Source organism: Mercenaria mercenaria, chromosome 12, assembly GCF_021730395.1.
Source record: "Mercenaria mercenaria strain notata chromosome 12, MADL_Memer_1, whole genome shotgun sequence".
NCBI lineage: Eukaryota > Metazoa > Mollusca > Bivalvia > Venerida > Veneridae > Mercenaria > Mercenaria mercenaria.
The window spans coordinates 66,064,301-66,084,567 of record NC_069372.1 but is presented as its reverse complement, the minus strand read 5'-3'; the positions used below and the strand labels follow the sequence as shown (position 1 = coordinate 66,084,567).

At 34.2% G+C, this 20,267-nt stretch overlaps 1 protein-coding gene across 1 annotated transcript; it reads left to right on the top strand.

Moving 5' to 3' along the window:
• Nucleotides 1-727: 727 nt before the first annotated feature.
• Nucleotides 728-15,002, top strand: LOC123535230 (uncharacterized). The gene is made up of 11 exons (XM_053520250.1): nt 728-950; nt 1,663-1,696; nt 4,502-5,677; nt 5,891-5,923; nt 6,332-6,408; nt 6,792-6,860; nt 7,321-7,420; nt 7,648-7,748; nt 9,062-9,133; nt 9,568-9,691; nt 10,230-15,002. The coding sequence occupies exons 1-11, from the start codon at nt 843-845 to the stop codon at nt 10,232-10,234; spliced, it is 1,899 nt and encodes a 632-aa protein (XP_053376225.1). The 5' UTR covers nt 728-842; the 3' UTR covers nt 10,235-15,002.
• Nucleotides 15,003-20,267: the final 5,265 nt, after the last annotated feature.

The window sequence follows — 20,267 nt, the reverse complement described above, 5'->3', positions numbered from 1 at the left end:
AAATTCAATTATTATCATAATAAGTATTTTATTTACCCTCTGTTGTTATACCTTGAACACGAACATCACTTATAAGAATCCTTTAGAAGAATGGCTATTGTCTCTATTTTCTTAATCTGTCAGTCCAATTTTCTCCTCTATTTCGCTAAAAGTCTTGGTTCATCTGGGTAAAGTATTCTTGAGGTATGCTTTGACGTCTTTGTGAAACTATTTCGTACGACGTATAACCGCCGGAGTAGCTATAAATTATTTCGATTCTAATTTATCTTTTATTGTTTAGAACAAATATTACAGAATTGTTTCTTCGCGCATGTATGGCGCCAAATGGTAGGTCGTCACGCTCGTTTGTTTATACGCGCCTGGACAGGAACTGATAATACGTCTTAAAATGTTCAGTTAGAGTGCAAATGATGTCGCATTATTCTACACAACGAATAATCAACTCGGTGTTTGTTTAAATTAACCAAGGACAGTTATGCTGTGTGACATTTCATTTTAAACATGTTTTTAAGTAAGATATTTGCGCTATTTCTCGACGTGACGTCAACATAATATCGTTGCGATGATTTAAGAATTGCCTAGCCAGAGAGAGAGGACAGAAATTAGCAATCATAAATCTTGGATGATGTTTTTAGGATAAAATTGTTTGTATATCCGTCAAGCGGGTCAAGAGATTATGAAATATTTGAAGCGTTAAACCATAATATTCTGTCATCTACTGCTTGCATAATGTATAAGTGAATATCATAGTTAAATAACAACGCAGTACTGTAACTTTATTTTTTCTACTTGAATCGCCTTCAACCAACTGATATAAGATTTTGAGTTTAGATAACATACATATGAACTGTGGAACGTTAAAGAATAGTCCGAAAAGGAAACACCAATTTACAGAGATTATATTCGATTGTAGTTGGAATATGGCAACGATAAATGTCTTTCTTCTTATGGTAAGAATATCAATATTCTAATAATACGTACAACACCATAATAAATTCTGTGAAAAGATGATGTAAAATTTTCTTAACATGTTAATGCAGAGATATTTTCACCATTGTAACTTTGTTCATATATGCTTGATGTTAGATGAGATTTTTTAACCACCGACATCCGCAACCCAGCTGGATAGCTTTCTCACATGAAGAATTCAACACCCCGAGTGAGGCTTGAAGGGGCAAGTGATTCGAAGTCAGCGACGTTAACCACTCGGCCACAGAGACCCTTTCGGTAGCATCTGAATCCTAGACTGGAAAATAAATAAAATAACTAGACCACAAGTACCTACCGTGTCCCGTAAGGGCCGTCACCGCATATTGTGAGTTAGAAACAACGTAAGTACGATACTGCTATGTTGAAAAGTCAAAATAACGAAAGTAAGATGGCGAAAAGTCGAAACTACGTTGATGAAAACACGAAGTTATGATGTTGAAAAGTGGAAACAATGAAACAACGATGGTTAGAAACCCAATACATATAGGATTTGATTCGGCTAACCATATCATCAATATGATACTGGATTTTGCGATTTGTCGATATATACAGTTATGCATTCAAACCCCTTGACAAGTAAAATGATGTTAAGTAAAGGCACGCAGCCGATAGTTATTCACAAAAGTTATCTCTATGGGGATGAGATAACGTACAAACATATTCATCTTTCAGGGATGCTTGAGTAATATCCATGCATCATCGAGAAGTAAGTAGTTATATTTTTATCTTGATACAATTAAATGTTTTGGAAGATTTCACAGAAAATGCTTTATATAAGTTCCATTATACATACTTCTATGTGTATGTGTTTCATAGTTTTCCTTGTTTAGTTTACTTTGAATTCTTATTTCAATAAAACATTCAGCTTTCGGATTTTAACCAGTTCAGGTGTAATATAATGCTGAGACGTCTGATTTGATAAGTAGAGCTATCCGTAAGACAGCGCGCTCGACAATTCAACAATTTCTTTGTCGCACAAGGGCTATAATTTCCACTATAGTCAAGCAAAACTGATATAGTATTCCAGATGACAATAATGACAGCTTGACTGCAAACAAATAAGTAAAAGGGGTCACAATATGAACTGTTAAACAACCAAAGGTTCTCTAACAAGGTTATGAAAGTACGTTTGATGCGGAGGATGTCTTATGTGTGAATCCAGTAAATATAGTTATTAGTGAGACACAGCTTGACAGTAATTTAGACTAAATGCAGCCAAGAAATTTTCAGTATGGTTAGTTTAGTAGACTTAATGACTGAGAAGCCGTGTGCTACGTACCAGTCCAGCATATGAGCCGCGCCATGAGAAAACCAACATAGTGACTGCGACCAGCATGGATCCAGACCAGCCTGCGCATCCGCGCAGTCTGGTCAGGATCCATGCTGTTCGCTAACGGTTTCTCTAATTGCAATAGGCTTTGAAAGCGAACAGCATTGATCCTGACCAGACTGCGCGGATGTGCAGGCTGGTCTGGATCCATGCTGGTCGCAAAGCCACTATGTTGGTTTTCTCATGACACGGCTCATATGTAGTAGTTTCTAAGATACAGATTTATAGTTCAATAGATATTCTGAATCAAAAGGAGTCATAATGTAACTCAAATTCCACTAAGACTTATCTCACTCGGTTATTTTAGAAGGGTTCATAACTGGGACGCCCTGTGTGTAGTTTCAATCAAGCATAAACATGTGAGATATAGTCTTGCATGCCAAACTTTAACCACAGGTGTTTGAAGCTCAATCAATTAAAATGTATATGCAGGTCTGAAAGAGATCTAGGTTGGCAACCTTGAATGGTTACGATTACTTCACATATGTTTGTCAAATCCAAATCCGTAATTTTTCAGTTTTTTCACACCAGTTTTCAGGATGCCAGTTTATTTTCCAAAACTTTACATGAAATAATTAACATTAGCCTTCAACTCGAGACAATCACAGTTCAGATTTTTCTCCAGTTAGTAAGTCTAAATGCGTTTACTAATAATTTTAAAATAAGCCTTGCCACTTTGATGTCTGTATATATAGAAGAAATATGTATATATCTCTTTTTTATTTAATGAAACACCGTAACTTTGATACACCGTAACTTTGATACGCAGTAAAACGCACGTGCACTTTTCCCGCCAAAATAAACACATGTTTGTTTGCGATAACAAACAGCATTTGGGTAAACCGTTGGTACCCTTCAAGTCGCAAAGCGTGAAATTCGGAGCTATTCTATCATGAATTAAAAAAATTCCGGCGGCACAAATAGCAATACTGCCGATATATTGATAACGTAAGTTTCATGTATCGTGAAAGATATGCTTCGTTGATTAAAAATATCACCAGAAACTACACGTAACTGAAATATAGGTAATGATATTAAGCTGGCCCTTGACAGATTTTGATATATATCTTTTAATTTGAAACCCTACAAAATTAGTTTTTTAGTTTCAGCATTTGATCATCAAAATGAGGCGTGTCAAGAAAGTCGAAAAAAATCAGAACGACCAATTACTGTGTATCAGAAACACCATCATCTTCAAGCTGTAGTGACGTCACGAATAATAAGTCACAATTCTTGAAACAGTTGGGGGGGGGGGGGGGGAGGGGGGTGGATTTCCAAACTAAACAAAAGTTTCTTTGGCTGTAATTGGCTCGGGATGTTTACAGGTAGTCTTTATGTAATTGTTCAATCACCTTTTTCTTTTGGTAAGAATTGGTATTGATGAATTAATGTTTTTTCGACAGTGATTTACCTCGGATTTTACAACCGGAAGCTGGAAAAGGTATGACGGACTACCAGAACGGCGATTTTGATAGTGTTAGTAACTATCGTTTTTGTTAGTTGTGCTCAGCGTAACATACGGTGTTTTTTTTCTTTCGTCTGAAAGGTTGTTTATATTAATAACTGAGATTCTGTTCGAGTTATCAGCTGGTAAAAAATAACAAAAAATACGCGATTTACTTGCTAACCTGTACTGTTTCATAGTATATTAGGTGGGTGGGATATGATAATGCATGTATTTATTAATAGAGCTTCAAGCGCCTGTGCTTTAACCAAGGTGAACGACGTCAACGCCGACGCCAGGGCAGATCATATTATATTAGTATTTATCTATTGTCTGTAATCATATAAGCAACTGACGTCCGATGCTGCCATTATTACATTCTCGTTTATAAACTCCGTTCAGTTACAGTGGAACATGAAACGTCTATATTTGTCCATATTGGCGTTCAAATTACATCTTTGTGACGTCACTTTCATGTGTGTCTTCGGGTTTAAAAGTTCTATAAACAACAATATTTACAAATTTACTCGGGCTTAAGAACAAATTTATATAAATTATTTAATAATTATAGGTGTAGTATGTAAATAAAAAAATTATTAGATTTGCATCGAGAAATATGCACTCGTTCTTTCGCGGAATTATATTGCACTCCTAAAGTCGCACAATATTTGGTTCGATACAAATTTATATAAATCTGTAATAAATATTTGTTTCAATATACATCTTTATTATGTAAGGCCATTATGGAAAAGAGTTTTACATCGGGATGCCTTCTGCTTGGAGTTCTGGAAACGAGGTTTATATCGATATTGCATCACAAAGTAAGGGGAATGCGTTTTTGGAATTTCCATATTCAAACAAATCAGACAATCGAAGTTTGAACAAAGGATCAACTACATTGTCAGTATATAGCGATGTATTTACTCGCGGAGGAACGTTTACAGAAAAGACCGGTATATTCTTAAGGACAGATGTGCCCGTAGCTGTGTTTGTAAGCAGCTATAAATTCTACCAAGCTGTAATGGAAACTTATCTAGCGTTACCAGTGTCATATTTAGGAACACGGTATAAAGCTGCGTCCTATCTGCCGTACCACAGCTACGTTTCGGAAATGATGATAATTGGGATCTCTGACAATACAACCGTAACAATGACAGGTCATAGAAGAAATACCACTTTTCTAACATTGAATAGGAGCGATGTTCACCAAATCGACAGTAAAACGGACGTTTCTTTTACAAGCGTTCTGTCAGATAAACCTGTGGCCGTATTATCGGGCTCAACCTGTAACGGTACACTAGGTCCCCGTGGCAAAGCTTTATGTGATCAGCTTGTGGAACAGATGGTTCCAGAACACTTGTGGGGTGAAACAGTAATTGTTCCTCCAGTTTTTCCTAAACTAGGATTTGTGCTCAAAGTATTTTCGTTTGATAATGCAGCAGTTTGTCTCAAAAATCACTCAGAAACAAGGTGTGTAAGACAATGTTTAATGGGAGCCAGCCCAGTACTTGTGACTTCAAATGCTTCGATTAATGTTGTACAGTACAGTGTTGGCCAGAAATATTATGAAGATGACATTTTGTTTATGACTGTTATTCCGGGGATAAAAAATTATCTTAATAATTATTATTTCGTTGTCCCAAACATATATAGCCGATATGCAAACCGGCTGGCTATTGTTGTGCCTTCTGTGGAAGTTGGAGGTCTCCTTTTAGACGGGTTACAACTAGGTCAAGCGGAAACATTTACAGTTCCAGAGCCATTTTCGAACTACACAATATTAATTGTATACGTAAGGACAGGATACCACGAGCTATACCACACAAACAAAAACGTCACGTTTGGTGTAATAGCATATGCAATTGGAGACAACACAGGTTATGGATTCCCTGTCGGATTCGGCTTTCAGTCAGGTATATATACTTTTTCCGCACGGAGACGTATATCTCTAATACAAATAATAAAACATTCTGAGACAATTGATTTTAATAAGCACTGAGCTTTCTTACCGTGTTTGTAATTTTTCATTAAAATAAAGATTTTATTTGCATTTCTTTCCAAGGATATATATCCTTGCCGGGTACTACGTAATTAATCAGACATTACTTTTCTATTTTTGTATGCAGGTACGCCGTCAGCAAACGGATTAGTTGAAAAAGGTAACCGTAAGTTCTCAAATGAATCTCAGATTGAAACTCTCGAAAAAAATATTACCTTCGTGTTTTATGTAAAATGGTCGTAACAATGGATATTGACCATTTTATGATGGGTTCATGTGATTTATTAAATTTCTACTGAATGGCATACGCACATTATCCTTATTTGATTGATAAACAAAACAAATATGGGTGGAATACCCATTACATTACAAAACCGATAATATAGTGCTTCACTGTATCGACTGTATAACTTTTTATGATTTTTCGTTGATCATAGTTAAAAAACCATTACGTTATAAAATGTAGTGGTCAATTCAAGCTTGAGCTTAGTATCAAATAATCTGATCTCAATTAAACACGTTTAGTCACAGTATCACCATTTTTGAAGTTTTATTCATTTATTTACAGATGTTCATTGCTTTTCTTGTGAAGATATGGGCCACGCTGAATCATGTGACGTTGTCAAACACTGTGACGAAAACGAGGTCAGTTTTTATCAGTTAAATTTTAAGTTTTTCCTTTTGATATAAAATTATTCTTAAAGGCGTTGTAAGTATTTTATAGCTGTAAAATAAAGAAGTTGATTTAGTCTTGTTGCAGCATAGGATGAGCAATTACATACTCATTTTAAATCTCCCCGTACTTGGATTCAGTTTTGTTATAATTTTCTTGTCCTTTAGGATCATGGAGTCCATTCAATTGATGTATAATAGTGTTCGGCTTAAGCCGGTGCTAGGGGGCATGAGAGTTGTTGCATATTTCATTGCCTCTCATGAACAGACTCGATCAAACCGAGTCTGCTGTTATTCTGCTTGGTTGCATTCTTTGCTTCCAAAGGATCTTTTTACAGATTTATTGTCCATTTTAGGTATGTTACATACAATCATATGAAAAGTATGGCAGAAAACTTTACCGATCAGGGTGTTCACGGCCAGATGTAAGTAAACATTCGTATTTATTTCCTCAAACAGAAGTGTCATAGTGCATAATGTAATTTTATCTACGGAAAACATGGGAAAAGACATATTCCGATCTGTACTTGTCCACAGTTCCACTGTACATTTTCTATTTTAAAAGACTTGCAAGTAATTCTGATGGCCACATGATCATACGTTCCTACATGCTGTTTTAAACATCTATTGCATTTGATTGTGTTTATGAAATTTTGACGGACATTACCTATCACAAAAACACTCATCTGCTATTATTTTTCTTAGTTGCGTTCTATATTTCAGAAAGAATTTGAAGTATTATTTAGCCGGATAGTTAACAAACTTAATTCTCTTAATTGTAAGTACTTTAGTACTTCATTGCTGTTTTTGTGACATTTCAACAACATCACTAGTTACGTTACATTGATTTTGATAGTATTTATTTCACTTACTTTCCATTGCCAGACGTGTCTGAAAGAAAAAGATTCGTTTCGAGATACGCCAGACAAGTGTATGGAGTGTTGCTCAAAAAATTATTGTAACAACAGAGGATGTGGCGATAACGGTAACACTTATTTGTAATTAAACAATATATGTTTCTGTAATTGTCGAAGTAAAAAATACATCATATTTTCTTCTCTAATTGTCTGAAAACGAGATACACAGCACGACAGGAGATGAATTCACATCTTGACCTTTAATATTTTTATTTTTATGCTTGAAAGTAACATGTGGCATTTTCGTTATGTTCACTATATATTGTAGAAGGTAACATATGTCTATATAATCCAGGACTAGGAGGAAGAGACTACCGCGGACCTGTTTGCTTTGACTGTCCATATGAGCGGTCTCCGCTTGACTGCAATAAAATCACTTTATGTGAAAGAGATGAGGTTAGTAATTAATGTTTATAGGGACTAACCCACATTAGGCAAAAAATAATTTCTCTCAAAAATCCTTAAAAGTGAGTACTCTGAAAGTGACTAGTGGTACAAACTTATTGACATAAGATTTTGCCTAGATATTCTTATAAATAACAAAAAAAAATGTACATAAGGTATTAAACCGTGGAAACGTATTTGAAATGATGCAAAAAATTACATTCTCCGTGCATTGCTACTAGCATTTAACACATTTTATCAATTTTCAGTGTCATATGTACATTCTATGCCAAACTTGGTGGAAATAAACATGCTGAAAAAATTCACCCAAACTGTGGGCGAGTATAGTAGCTTTAAAGACCGATAAGCATATAAAGCTCTTACCATTGTACGCAAAATAGGAAGTGTTGTATCCAAAATTAAGACCACTGCAAATCTACGGATTCTGAGTTACACAGAACGCCATAGCTATTTTACCTTCTTGCTCAACTTAAGCTTTCAAACAAATAAGTACCGTTTTTAGCATTTTAGGATAGTTAGGTTAACTATTTAACGTTTTTCTGTCACAAACTTTGATTTTTCTCGTCTTCTGCAAATTTCCGACATTTCTGTCGGTAAAGAGATGAAATGTGCTAATTTATTCTATGTATAAAATATCGGGTTAGTTATTCAGTAAAGATTAGCGGTCGTCCAATAATTTATAGATTTTGAAGTCTGTTAAGTAATGTCCAAATGTCCAAATTCGTCAAATATTCCGACATACAGGATACTCTTAACATATTTTATTTGTAACGGGATACAGATTATGTACCTGATCATGGCCCGGTCACCAATAAGCAATGTAATATACATAAAACTCTCCAGTGAAAATATCTTTCTGTTTTATACATATACACCATCCTTTTGTATCTGTTTGATATTGGAAATGAAAATAAATGAACAAATTAAAAATCATGAGACAGTGCTAGCAACATTAAGTTCATTGCCTCTGTCGTCTAATTACATTTTTTCCCCAGCAATTCTCTATTTCGCATTCTCACGACTTATGTGTGTTACATTTGGTGACTGTTTTCTGGACTTCTGACCAGTACTCGATCCTATGTAAAAGAAATTTTGAGATAGTTAATAACGTGAATCGAACCCGCGACCGCTACACCACTGCACATCCATGAGCAAAATTATATGATGAAATCAACAAGATAATGTCCTCAAAAATAGCACCAGAGTAAATAATGACCAATAATATAATATTTAAGCATGTAAGTTAATGGATACATCAAATATTTTTATCTATCAACGGAATAACATAAGTTACCTTCTTTCAGATTTGCAGCATTGAAGAATACCGGAAGTGGGGAGAAGATTCGCACTATAAAATGGGCTGTTCAAGTAAACAGGTGAATCAGTTTCATTATTATTGAATATGCTGCATTTATTCGTTCTATTGTCAAATAGGCTTTTTCATAAAATATGAACAATTTAAAAAATGAGCTTCACATTTGCTCATACAATTACATTATCACCAAGTATTTATTCAGTATATAAAAGGATATGCTTAGCATACCGTAGAAAACGAAATATCAATAATCTGAAATAATTGTCAAGCAAAATTCCATCGTTATTTGAGCAATACGTCCTCTTGGCATCACGTAGCAACACTTTGCATAATAGGTATCATCTTGGCTTCACTGTGGAACAAATTACATAAATAAGCATCATCTTAGCATCACAAGCTTTAATTTTTTTTTAATCTATAACCAATGTATTCGCTTTTATGGAAACATAAATTTACCAGACAAGACAATCTGATGATCAAAATAAATACTTGCAGTGTACCTTTTCGCTTCCTAATCTGCATGAGCCATACCGTGGATTGCCCATTTGTCAGTCATGCTGCACAGAGGATTACTGCAACCTGAACTGCACAAAAACTTACCAAGGACCTAGTATTGTTGGTAAGAATACCTTGAGGTCTATTGTTTATTATTTCAGTATTGTCTTTTTCGCAGTGTAATCGCGCTTAAGATTATTCCGCATGTTGGTAAACCGGACGTCATGCCGTTACGTCATTTATCTTTCTAATCTAGAATAAAATCTGTATTATCGTACATTGTAGATTTTTCTATGCGCGAAAATGTTATCAAAACTGTGATATTTCCCGTAGACTCGTATTATGAAAACTTGCCTGGAGTCTGTTTTTCAGATCCACAGCATAAAATCAAGCAAACGACTCTGTCTTTTCTATTGGCTGATTTTTATTTAGCCTAACGTTTACAAACTATCATGGTTTAATTAAATTCTATATTGTAAATATATTTAGTCAGAACATGCATAACAACCTTAACTAAATGGCATTTCAAATGATAGGACTTGTAATACAATTGTAATCTTACTATATTTTTCATTGAAATTACAGCACGCAATTTAGCTAACATAAACAGGACATTAATCTAGTATTTCATTAATCTATTTATCTTTGTTTTTGTTTCATAGGATAAAACAGAAGGAAGTCAGCATTTAGCATTTCAACTATGGAGAAATTAGTTCTACCTTCAACACTTCTGACCTCAAACTTCCATTTTCATTTCTTCTAGCACTTTCTTACTTTTGACCAACATCATCTTTTCATTTCTGAGCTCCTTATTTTACACTTTCAACCTTCATTTTCACGACATCTAATTCCAACTTCAAGTTTTCTACCATCCACATTTACTATTTCTGAGTTTTTACTTCCAAATTCCTGATTTTAACTTCCAATTTTACTTCTAACTTACATTTTCTTGACTTTTAAAGCTTCTTTTAACGAACCTTTTACGCATGTACTCCATCCCGTAGCAGCAGACAGAGCAACATATGAACATGGCTAAAGACCCAACAAATCAGGACAGCAAAAAAAATTAGAACAGCTTCCTATCATGGCATCTCCGAATTCTTTCGTTAGACCCGATCATTGAGGTAAAGTGTAGTGCCTTACTAACTGGACTGAACACCAAACAAGCACAGTATCTTCGAATAACCTGTTCATAACCTCTTATTATAAAACGTTTTATTATTTTACCATAAACAACAGAGAAAATTGACATGGAAGCTGATAAGTAAATACTCTTAAAGTAATGCCTGTGTTCAGATGATTGGGGGTACAAGAGCAGTAACTTGAAGAAAGCTTTATGCACACATAATATCTTTGTTATCTCCCTTGCACATTATTATGTGTTTGAACGTACAACTGATATTTCTAAATAAATGCATTTGTAAAACAATACATGATCTGCCCATACTACGCAAATACCGCATAAATTTAAATTGCAATACATACAAGGATATCTATTCCAAAAATACACATAAAAGAGTTGGGTGAGATTTCCCGCAACCCCATTTAACATATTATTTTGTAGCAGTACGTTTTAACTATTGTAACACTTCGAAGAAAATTGGAGAAATCTATTCTCGGTTACAGCTGATTTTGTCGATGCATATTGATATAACACTGGACTTTGATGAAAACTTGTCAGTCCCACCGTGGCTGTAATGATTTTAAGACCAGCTTTTCAATTCAAGCAACTTACCACATCTTGATAATTGCAATTCCTACTTTATAGAATATAGAATTCTAAAGCGGCTTCGATTTTATGAACATAACGAGTAGATGTATTTTTAGCTCACCTGAGCACAAAGTTCTCAAGGTGAGCTTTTGTGATCGCCCTGTGTCCGTCGTCCGTCGTCCGTCCGTCCGTCGTCGTCAACAATTTGACTGTTAACACTCTAGAGGTCACAATTTTGGCCTAATCTTAATGAAACTTGGTCAGAATGTTACCCTCAATAAAATCTTGGACGAGTTTGATACTGGGTCATCTGGGATCAAAAACTAGGTCACCAGGTCAAATCAAAGGAAAAGCTTGTTAACACTCTAGAGATCACAATTTTGACCCAATCTTAATAAAACTTGGTCAGAATGTTACCCTCAATAAAATCTTGGACATTTTAGATATTGGGTCATCTGGATTTAAAAACTAGGTTACCAGGTCAAATCAAAGGAAAAGCTTGTTAACACTCTTGAGGTCACAATTATGGCCCGATCTAAATGAAACTTGGTCAGAATCTTACTCTCAATAAAATCTTGGACGAGTTTGATATTGGGTCATCTGGGGTTAAAAACTAGGTCACCAGGTCAAATCAAAGGAAAAGCTTGTTAACACTGTAGAGGCCACATGTATGACGTATCTTCATGAAACTTGGTCAGAATGTTAATCTTGATGATCTCGAAGTCCAGTTTAAATATGGGTTATGTAGTTTCAAAAACTAGGTCACCAGGTCAAATCAAAGGAAAAGTTAGTTAACACTCTAGAGGCCACATTTATGACCGTATCTTAATGAAACTTGGTCGGAATGTTAATCTTGATGATCTATAGGTCAAGTTCAAATCTGGGTCAGGTGGGGTCAAAAGTTAGGTCATCAGGTCAATCAAAGGAAAAGATTGTTAACACTCTATAGGCCACATTTATGACTGTATCTTCATGAAACTTAGTCGGAATGTTAATCTTGATGATCTTTAGGTCAAGTTCGAATCTGGGTCATGTGGGTTCAAAACCTTGGTCACCGGGTCAAATCAAAGAAAAAGTTAGTTAACACTTTAGAGGCCACATTTATGACCATATCTTAATGAAACTGTCTTGATGATCTTTAGGTCAATAGGTCAGGTGAGCGATACAGGGCCTTCATGGCCCTCTTGTTTCTTAGACTTTGTACTTAATTTTGATGCCACATCATTTCACACAAGGTGCATAACCCTTGCACATCAACACTCACATCATATGACACAAGGGCCATAACCCTTGCTCCAGTATTTCATGAATTAATACCTCTTTTTACTTAGAATTTCAGGTTTAAGTTTTAATGCACTTTATCTTTGTTATTACTTGATGTATTTACTTCAAACTTTAAACTTTAAATAGTTGTTCCTCATCATCACCCACATCATATGACACAAGGGTCGAAACTCTGGCTCCAATATTTCATGAATTATCCCCCCTTTTTACTTAGAATTTCAGGTTAAAGTTTTTACTTAAAACTTTAGGTTAAAGTTTTGGTGCACTTTCACTCAATCTCAGTTATTACTAAATGGATTTGATTCAAACTTAAAATAGTCATTCAAAATCATCACTCATATCATGTGACCCAAGGGCCATAAGTCTTGCACCATTATTACACGAATTATCCCCCCCCCCTTTTTACTTATAACTTCAGGTTAAGTTTTCTATGCTGTGTTGGTGCACCGTAAAACCCAAATAAATAAATAAATAAACAAATATTGATGCACTTTCACTCTAATTCAGTGATAACTGAATGGATTTGATTCAGACTTAAAATAGTTGTTCCGCCTTATCACTCTATGAAAATTGTTCAAATTATGCCCCTTGGGTGAAAAGAGGCCCCGCCCCCGGGGATCCCAAGTTTTGCAAAAACTTATATAGGAAAAAACTTTAAAAATTTTCTTTTCAAAAACCACAAGATCTAGGACTTTGATATTTGGTATGTAGCATTGCCTTGTGGTCCTCTACCAAAATTGTTCAAATTAATACCCTTGGGTGAAAAGAGGCCCTGCCCCGGTGGGTCTGAAGTTTTACATTGACTTGTATAGGAATTAAAAAATAAATCTTCTTGCTTGTAACTGCAAGGCATAGGCTTTTGATATTTGGTATGTTGCCTTGCCTAGTAATCCTCTACCAAAATTGTTCAAATTATGCCCCCGGGATTAAAAGAGGCCCTGCCCTGGGGGTCTAAAATTTAACATAGATTTATATAGGAAAAAATAAAAAATCTTCTTGTCCAAAAGTTCAAGGTCTAGGCCTTTGATATTTGGTGTGTAGCATTGCCTACTGGATCTCTTATAAGATTGTTCTAGTTATACGGTAGGAAAAAGTAACCAAAATTATTAGATCATAGTTCCTAACTTTCTAGACTGTTTAGTTATAATTACCTGATAACCTCAAGTGATTAGGGGTCACCTGACTGTGACCTTGACCTACTGACCTACTTTCGTGTTATTTAAGATACAGTCTTGAAATTTGGATGACATGTACAGTTTTGCACCCCGATCTTAAAACTGACTTTCAGTGACCATGAATTAGACGTACTGACCTACTTTCTTTATATTTTAGCGTCAGTTTGCCATTTGAAATGGGTGGCTCATATTACTCAGGTGAGCGATTCAGGGTCATCATGACCCTCTTGTACTGGTATTTATATTCAGTTAGTTATTCATGACGATTTAGCAAAAAGGATTGAGTCCCATTCACTCTCCAACTCTACTCTCTCCTGACATTATTGAAAATTTCAAATTATGTTGTTTTTGTTCTTTTTTCTTTTCTTTTTTTGCACTGGTATCAACACACTGTTTATGGGATTGTTAAAATACCAAAAGGCAATTTTAAGACTTATATAGTTGCTCAGATAAGAGTTTATATTGATAAGTATAAATGTGATAAACCTACTTTGCGAATGAATTTATTAATTTAAGGATTGCATATTGTCAAGAATTAGCATTTTATTTACAGTAACATGTTTAGTTGAAATTCATAAGAAATACAAGTTTGTAAATTATTAATACTTCCCTTTCCACTATCTATGTTGTACATTTAAGGTAGAATGGAAATAATGAATTCCGAGCCTATAATTATGTTGGTTTATTTCAGATTTTTTAGATATCCTGACATCTATCTATTGGAATGTTAAACTGAAATCAGAAGAAATACTCAATTATTTAATACTTTCGTATTAAACGGTGGTAATCACGGGAATATCTTGCTGCTATGGCAAGACAATTATATTGTTCAAGTTTTATACAAAACAAACTTAACGTTCTTGCAAGCACTACATTTTTTCAGTTTATACATATACACAAATGAGCCATGTTAACAATTGTGGTGGAGAACTACTAGAGAATGATTGTCTGATCTAGATTATTGTTCGAGCTGTTTCAACTACAGGCGGATTTTGCATTTTCTGTATTTTTAAAGTTGACATCTGCAATGATTGTTTGATTTCATAATAGTTATATACGACTTTTAACCCTTACCCTGCTAAATTTCTATAATGAACATGACCATCTTTCAATTTGGACTGTACCGTTAACAGACTGTCAGACGGTACTGTTGACAGAGGTGCTTACCAAAAGATACTGAATAAATGGCGGACAGTGCAGATCATAATCAGACTGCGCGGATTCGTCTAACAGTATATTTAACAAATGATCAGGTATGTGAAGCGTCAAGGCTTCTGTTGGGTAATGTATCTATTAAATTAGAAAATAAAACATATAGAAAACAGTAGTTTATACAACCCGTATTCTACGGGAATTTAGATAATAAACTACGGAAAAATAAACATAATTATGAATAAGCTAATTGTAAAATCTGTCAGAAACTTTATTACCAGAGGATACAGCGCGATAGTCGTAAAGCACATTGCTTGTCTGGTGACTGGCAACTCTACAATTAGTCACTACGCTTTTCTTTTAGATGGTGCGATACGTACTCAAGTAGAAGCGTCCATGATCTGGAAAAACGGACGGAGGAAGTGGAATTACGTCTTGCAACTTACTTAGTCGTACCATTAAAAGTTTTGCCCCTAGTGCTCTGACTTTACACAAGATGTTGAGTACATTGATGCGCTAATACTTTCAATTGATCTTATCTATAAGTATTTTAATATACATACTGTCATATTTTCACTGACTGTGCGGGGAATTATTCTATTTACACTGTTTTGTACAAATTGTTAAATATGGTGTAAGTGCAAGGTTGGCATGCCATAAACGAGTTTAAACCTGCAGTTTCTTTTAAATAGGTTACTGACCATTCAAACGCAATACCCGATTAGTAACATACTTTTTGTCCGTATCGTATGATAAGTCATGTAAATTATATTGTACATTCAATAGTGGTATTACTTCCCTTAAACCCTCCCGCTCACACTTTTACGCTCCCGCTCCGCTTTACTGTGATCGAGATAAGGTGCCTTGAGCTCCTAGCTGGTATTTTACCACTGGGCCAAGCCCCACTTTGTTCCTGTCTCTCATTGTCTGCTTGTTTTACTCTCTGTGGTTTTGAAACTGGGATTTCCGTATTGAATATGCATTCTTCCTTTCCCCTCCCCAACAAGCCCGCCTTCTTTTGCTTTATCCTATTCCCATTTTTATACCTTTCATATAATTAAAATGTACTTGTTCATGGATGTCTGTTATATCGTTCCCCTACAGTCTATTTGGAGTGTGTCATATAATTAGTGATGTGTTTACTGTTCTCTGTGCATCCACGAAATCTACTATTACCTTTTTATTGTTATTACATGACATCAGTTATTTAGTTCAAAGTTCTATTTTTATTTGTTCTAATTATTAAACAGCTTTAAAACCAAATGCTCCAAAAATGGTAATTGTTGTACCCCAAACTTTGTATCCGTTGTGGTTATGTGGAATTTATTAAAACAAATGTTTTTTCCACTTCATATGAGAAAGTATCAGTAATTCTAATAGCTAAATATTTAATTTGATAATGAATATACATCATTTTCATGAGTGATATAAAATACATTTATAAAATAGTTACATTTCTGTTTGATATAAATTTGAAACACATGTAAATAATTAGATTAAACACTAAGCATAAAATATGCAGAGTTTGAGCTACTAGTATTAAGATACGTAAAAATAAATTTGACAGTTTTTTAATACTCTTGAAAGGTCTGCTGATATTAGTATTAGATAAATTCCATTGAAAAATATTCTTGAATTATATAATATTCTTGTATCATTGTGGACACATTTATTCCAGATGTAGATTATATCACAGTATCAAATGACTTATCATTTGTACATTAAAACTGTGTATGCCAGATTTATGCAGATAAACTTAACGACAAATAAGAATAAATTTAAGATATCAGTTTTTTATAATTTCAAACTTTGTTTTCCCTTTTTATGAATCAGTCATTCTCATTCCATGTCACAATTCCGTTTCTTGACAAAAACATCCACTGAACTTCATCACCGAGACCTGCTTGTCAGTTTTAAAACATCAGGTATATGCAATCACATTGCCTTTGCAAATTCTGACCTGGCGAAATGGCAACAGTTTTTTCAAATGCAACTGGTAAAGAGCCTGAGATTTGAGATAGTATGTAGATAAAAAAGAGTATTTTTATTTTTACATGTCGCTAAATTATTTCTTGATATTCTTTTTTTCGACTATTCTTATAAAGATGAATTTGAAATACGATTATTTCCGAAAGTTACAATAAATGCAATATAGTGTGTTTTACTTAAAACACAGCCATTAACACAACCCATGCATTTACAACATACTGAGTTTAACATTGACTTTCCGCAATTACATTCTAGCAAATGCAGAAGGGCATCAGGGGCAGGTGGTAATGTCTTCGTTACTGGAACAATGCAATCATGTCATTTTGATTTTTCTCCTCTTTTCCTTGTCAAAAGACCGCTTTGGTAGCCTTGTGGTAGAGTGCCCGCTTCGAGTGCGGGTGTGGTCGTGGGTTCGATCCCTGTCCGCGTCATACCAAAGTACAAACGCTTTTCAATTTTCATTGTAAAAGATAATAATAAAATTAATTCTCATGTGTTTCCATAACATTCAGTCTGTCAGAAATTAAGTTTCACAGCATTCTTAAGAAAAATAGCATAAATTTACTGATACCTACATTTTTTGTTTTACTGTCGTACGATCTCGAGGCCAGTGCCTTTAACAGCTTTCGGAATAAAAAATCATCACATGAAAAACCCACCCCACTACTATGTGGGTTTTAGAAAACTTAAGGTTTTTCGCACAAGGCTTCTCTCTAAACTACCATCACTTTTTGAAAACTCATCTCCTACAATTTTGTGCAATTACGGTGAAATCGAGACTAACTGCCAGTACTTCTTCGACTACAGGTTTTATAATGACATTCGTACAATTTTGTTTGAAAGTCTTCATCACTTGATCATAAACCTGGATACACTACTGTTCGGTGACCCAATCAGTGCCGATCAAGAAAATTATTATATTATATTATATTATATTATATTATATTATATTATATTATACATTAATTTTTACATTAGTACAGTCGTATATATTAGAGATGGTACCTACCCAAGAAAAGCAAAGGGGACAACTCTGAATTGACCAAAAACTGAAGCAAACATAAAATATTGGTCAAAAGTAAAAGAAAAATAAGATAGGTCCCTTTTCCCACAACGTACCAGGCAGACAAAATATGAGCTACATTTGTTTAAATCCCTTTGTATTCAATATACAATAAGTCACGCTTTTCTCATGACTTACACTGACAGTTAATTTGTTAGATGTAGTTAGGCCCTGATAGAAAGTTTAAAGTAATGCATGAAGATAATATAGAATAATGCATAAATTCCTTTAAAGAACATTTACGACTTTAAGAAACGTTATTGAGTTTTAATCTTTTAACCAAAGTTATTTATTATTCTCAATGGTGATAGATTGGTTTACACAACAGTTATATATTAAAATGTATGTATCCAACAATGAGAAATAACAAAAAAAGTTAAATTAATATAACGTTTGTGTAACAAAGTAGCTAGATTGCGTATATTTATCAATTCAATGAATCATTTTGAACGTGTTTCTTATGCTTTAGTCATTTCGAAGAATTTCTCTTACTATTCAGGAGTACTTTGCTTCAAATAATGTAACACAAAAATTCATTGTTATCAAATTCAATTACAATGTCTTAAGGTAGTGGTTGTAATTACAACATTTTAAGGTATCTGATAGGTAATGACTCTAAGTAATATATTTTAAGCAATTCAACATTCTCTGGATGGAACTAGCACGATCATTTGCTTTCTTGAAAAACAAATAAATGCTGAAAAAGCATATGGAGATTACTTTATTTGATGATTTTCGTTACAGGTCAACTACCCTTAACAAACTATAAGGTGTTTTATATATTGTTGTCAACAAAGTAATCGGGTAACTTCAGATATCAACATTAATTTACAACTTGAACTGTTTACACAACTTGAAAAAAAGGTTTTTGTTGGGGCCTCTCGTTTACAGTTATATCAACAATTATCACCTGAATTGAGTGCATTCATTAGTGGAAAAATATTGATGGCAAAATGGTGTAGGGGTTTGTTTACATTATAAAATCTTTAATAACTTCTTTCAGGTAAATTTTTGGTATCGTTTTGGTAAGCTTATTATAATGAGCATGTCATTCTCTTTCACTCAGAGTTTTTTTCAAGCGTTTTAGACTCTTGGCTGGTCTTGGAATTTGACTTTATTGAAAGACAAAAGGAAGTTCAGTATAGGCTCTTTCAAAATTTTGAAAGTAGAGACTTACAATATACTCTATTGAATTGATTGAATTTATTTAGCTGCGGAAACTTTTTGATAAAGACTATTATTGGGGAAATCCTAAAATCATTGAAAAACGGTCAATACAAGAGTTGTCCATTTTGCTTCAGATATTTTGAGAAAGTCATTCTTTAGATATCAAATATTTCTATTTTTACATGGGGAAGAGGAAAACCATATATATATTTGGTAAATTGATGCACTTAACTATCATTTCACTCTGAAAAAAATCTGTAAAGATGAATTTGAATTTTTTAGATACCATCTCTATATATATCAGACCGCATGTTTTTATCCATTAAACCAAACACATCTACACCACTGGTAGTGAGACATTGTTTTTCCTTTCTTTTTACCTTCCGTTTCTATATTTTCCTTTCTGTAAAAGTCTTTTAAGCCACTATCATATACTTAGAAACGATTTCCTATTGTTTTGGTTTTGGTATTTTTCCTTTTTCTAAATTATAAATACCCCATAATTCGTAAAATTCGAAAGCTCATGTCACTACAAGTGAAATTATAATACAAATACATATCAGACATAGAATAATTCTATAAGACGTTGTCGTCTTTCCTTCTAATCGTCCCCATACAAATGTATTATATGTTTATATAACTAAATGTACATTTATTTGGAATAAATATGTTGAAACTTTATGAAAAATTGCCTGAGTCCATTCAATATTATCATATTAGAATATCGCTTAATCTGGTGCTAGAGGGTGTGAAAGGTGTTTTCACATGTCTTTACCTCTCTTGAACAAATGCAGTCAAACCTAGTCTACTATTATCATGCTTAGTGGCGTTCTATGCTTCCACAGGATATCGTCTTAAAGCTTCTATTTACGAACTATTTAAGCATGTACCCCACCCCAAAGCAGCAGACAGAGCAACATCCGAACATGACTAAAGACCCAACAAATCAGGACAGCAAAAAAAATTAGAGAAGCTTCCCTCTGACTTCTTTCGTTAGACCCGATCATAGAGTAAAGTGTAGTGCTTAACTGCAACAGGACTGAACATCAAACATGCACAGTATCTCATAACCTGTTGTTATAAAACGTTTTATTATTTTACCAAAGTCAACAAAGAAAATTGACAAGGAAGCTGATAAGTAACTACTCATAAAGTAACT

Excerpts from the sequence above, each read along its gene's own strand:
- LOC123535230 (XM_053520250.1), top strand. The coding sequence starts at position 843 with ATGAACTGTGGAACGTTAAAGAATAGTCCGAAAAGGAAACACCAATTT. Across the intron at positions 951-1,662 it reads TAAATGTCTTTCTTCTTATG|GGATGCTTGAGTAATATCCA; the intron begins GTAAGAATATCA and ends TTCATCTTTCAG. Across the intron at positions 6,409-6,791 it reads AACACTGTGACGAAAACGAG|GTATGTTACATACAATCATA; the intron begins GTCAGTTTTTAT and ends TGTCCATTTTAG.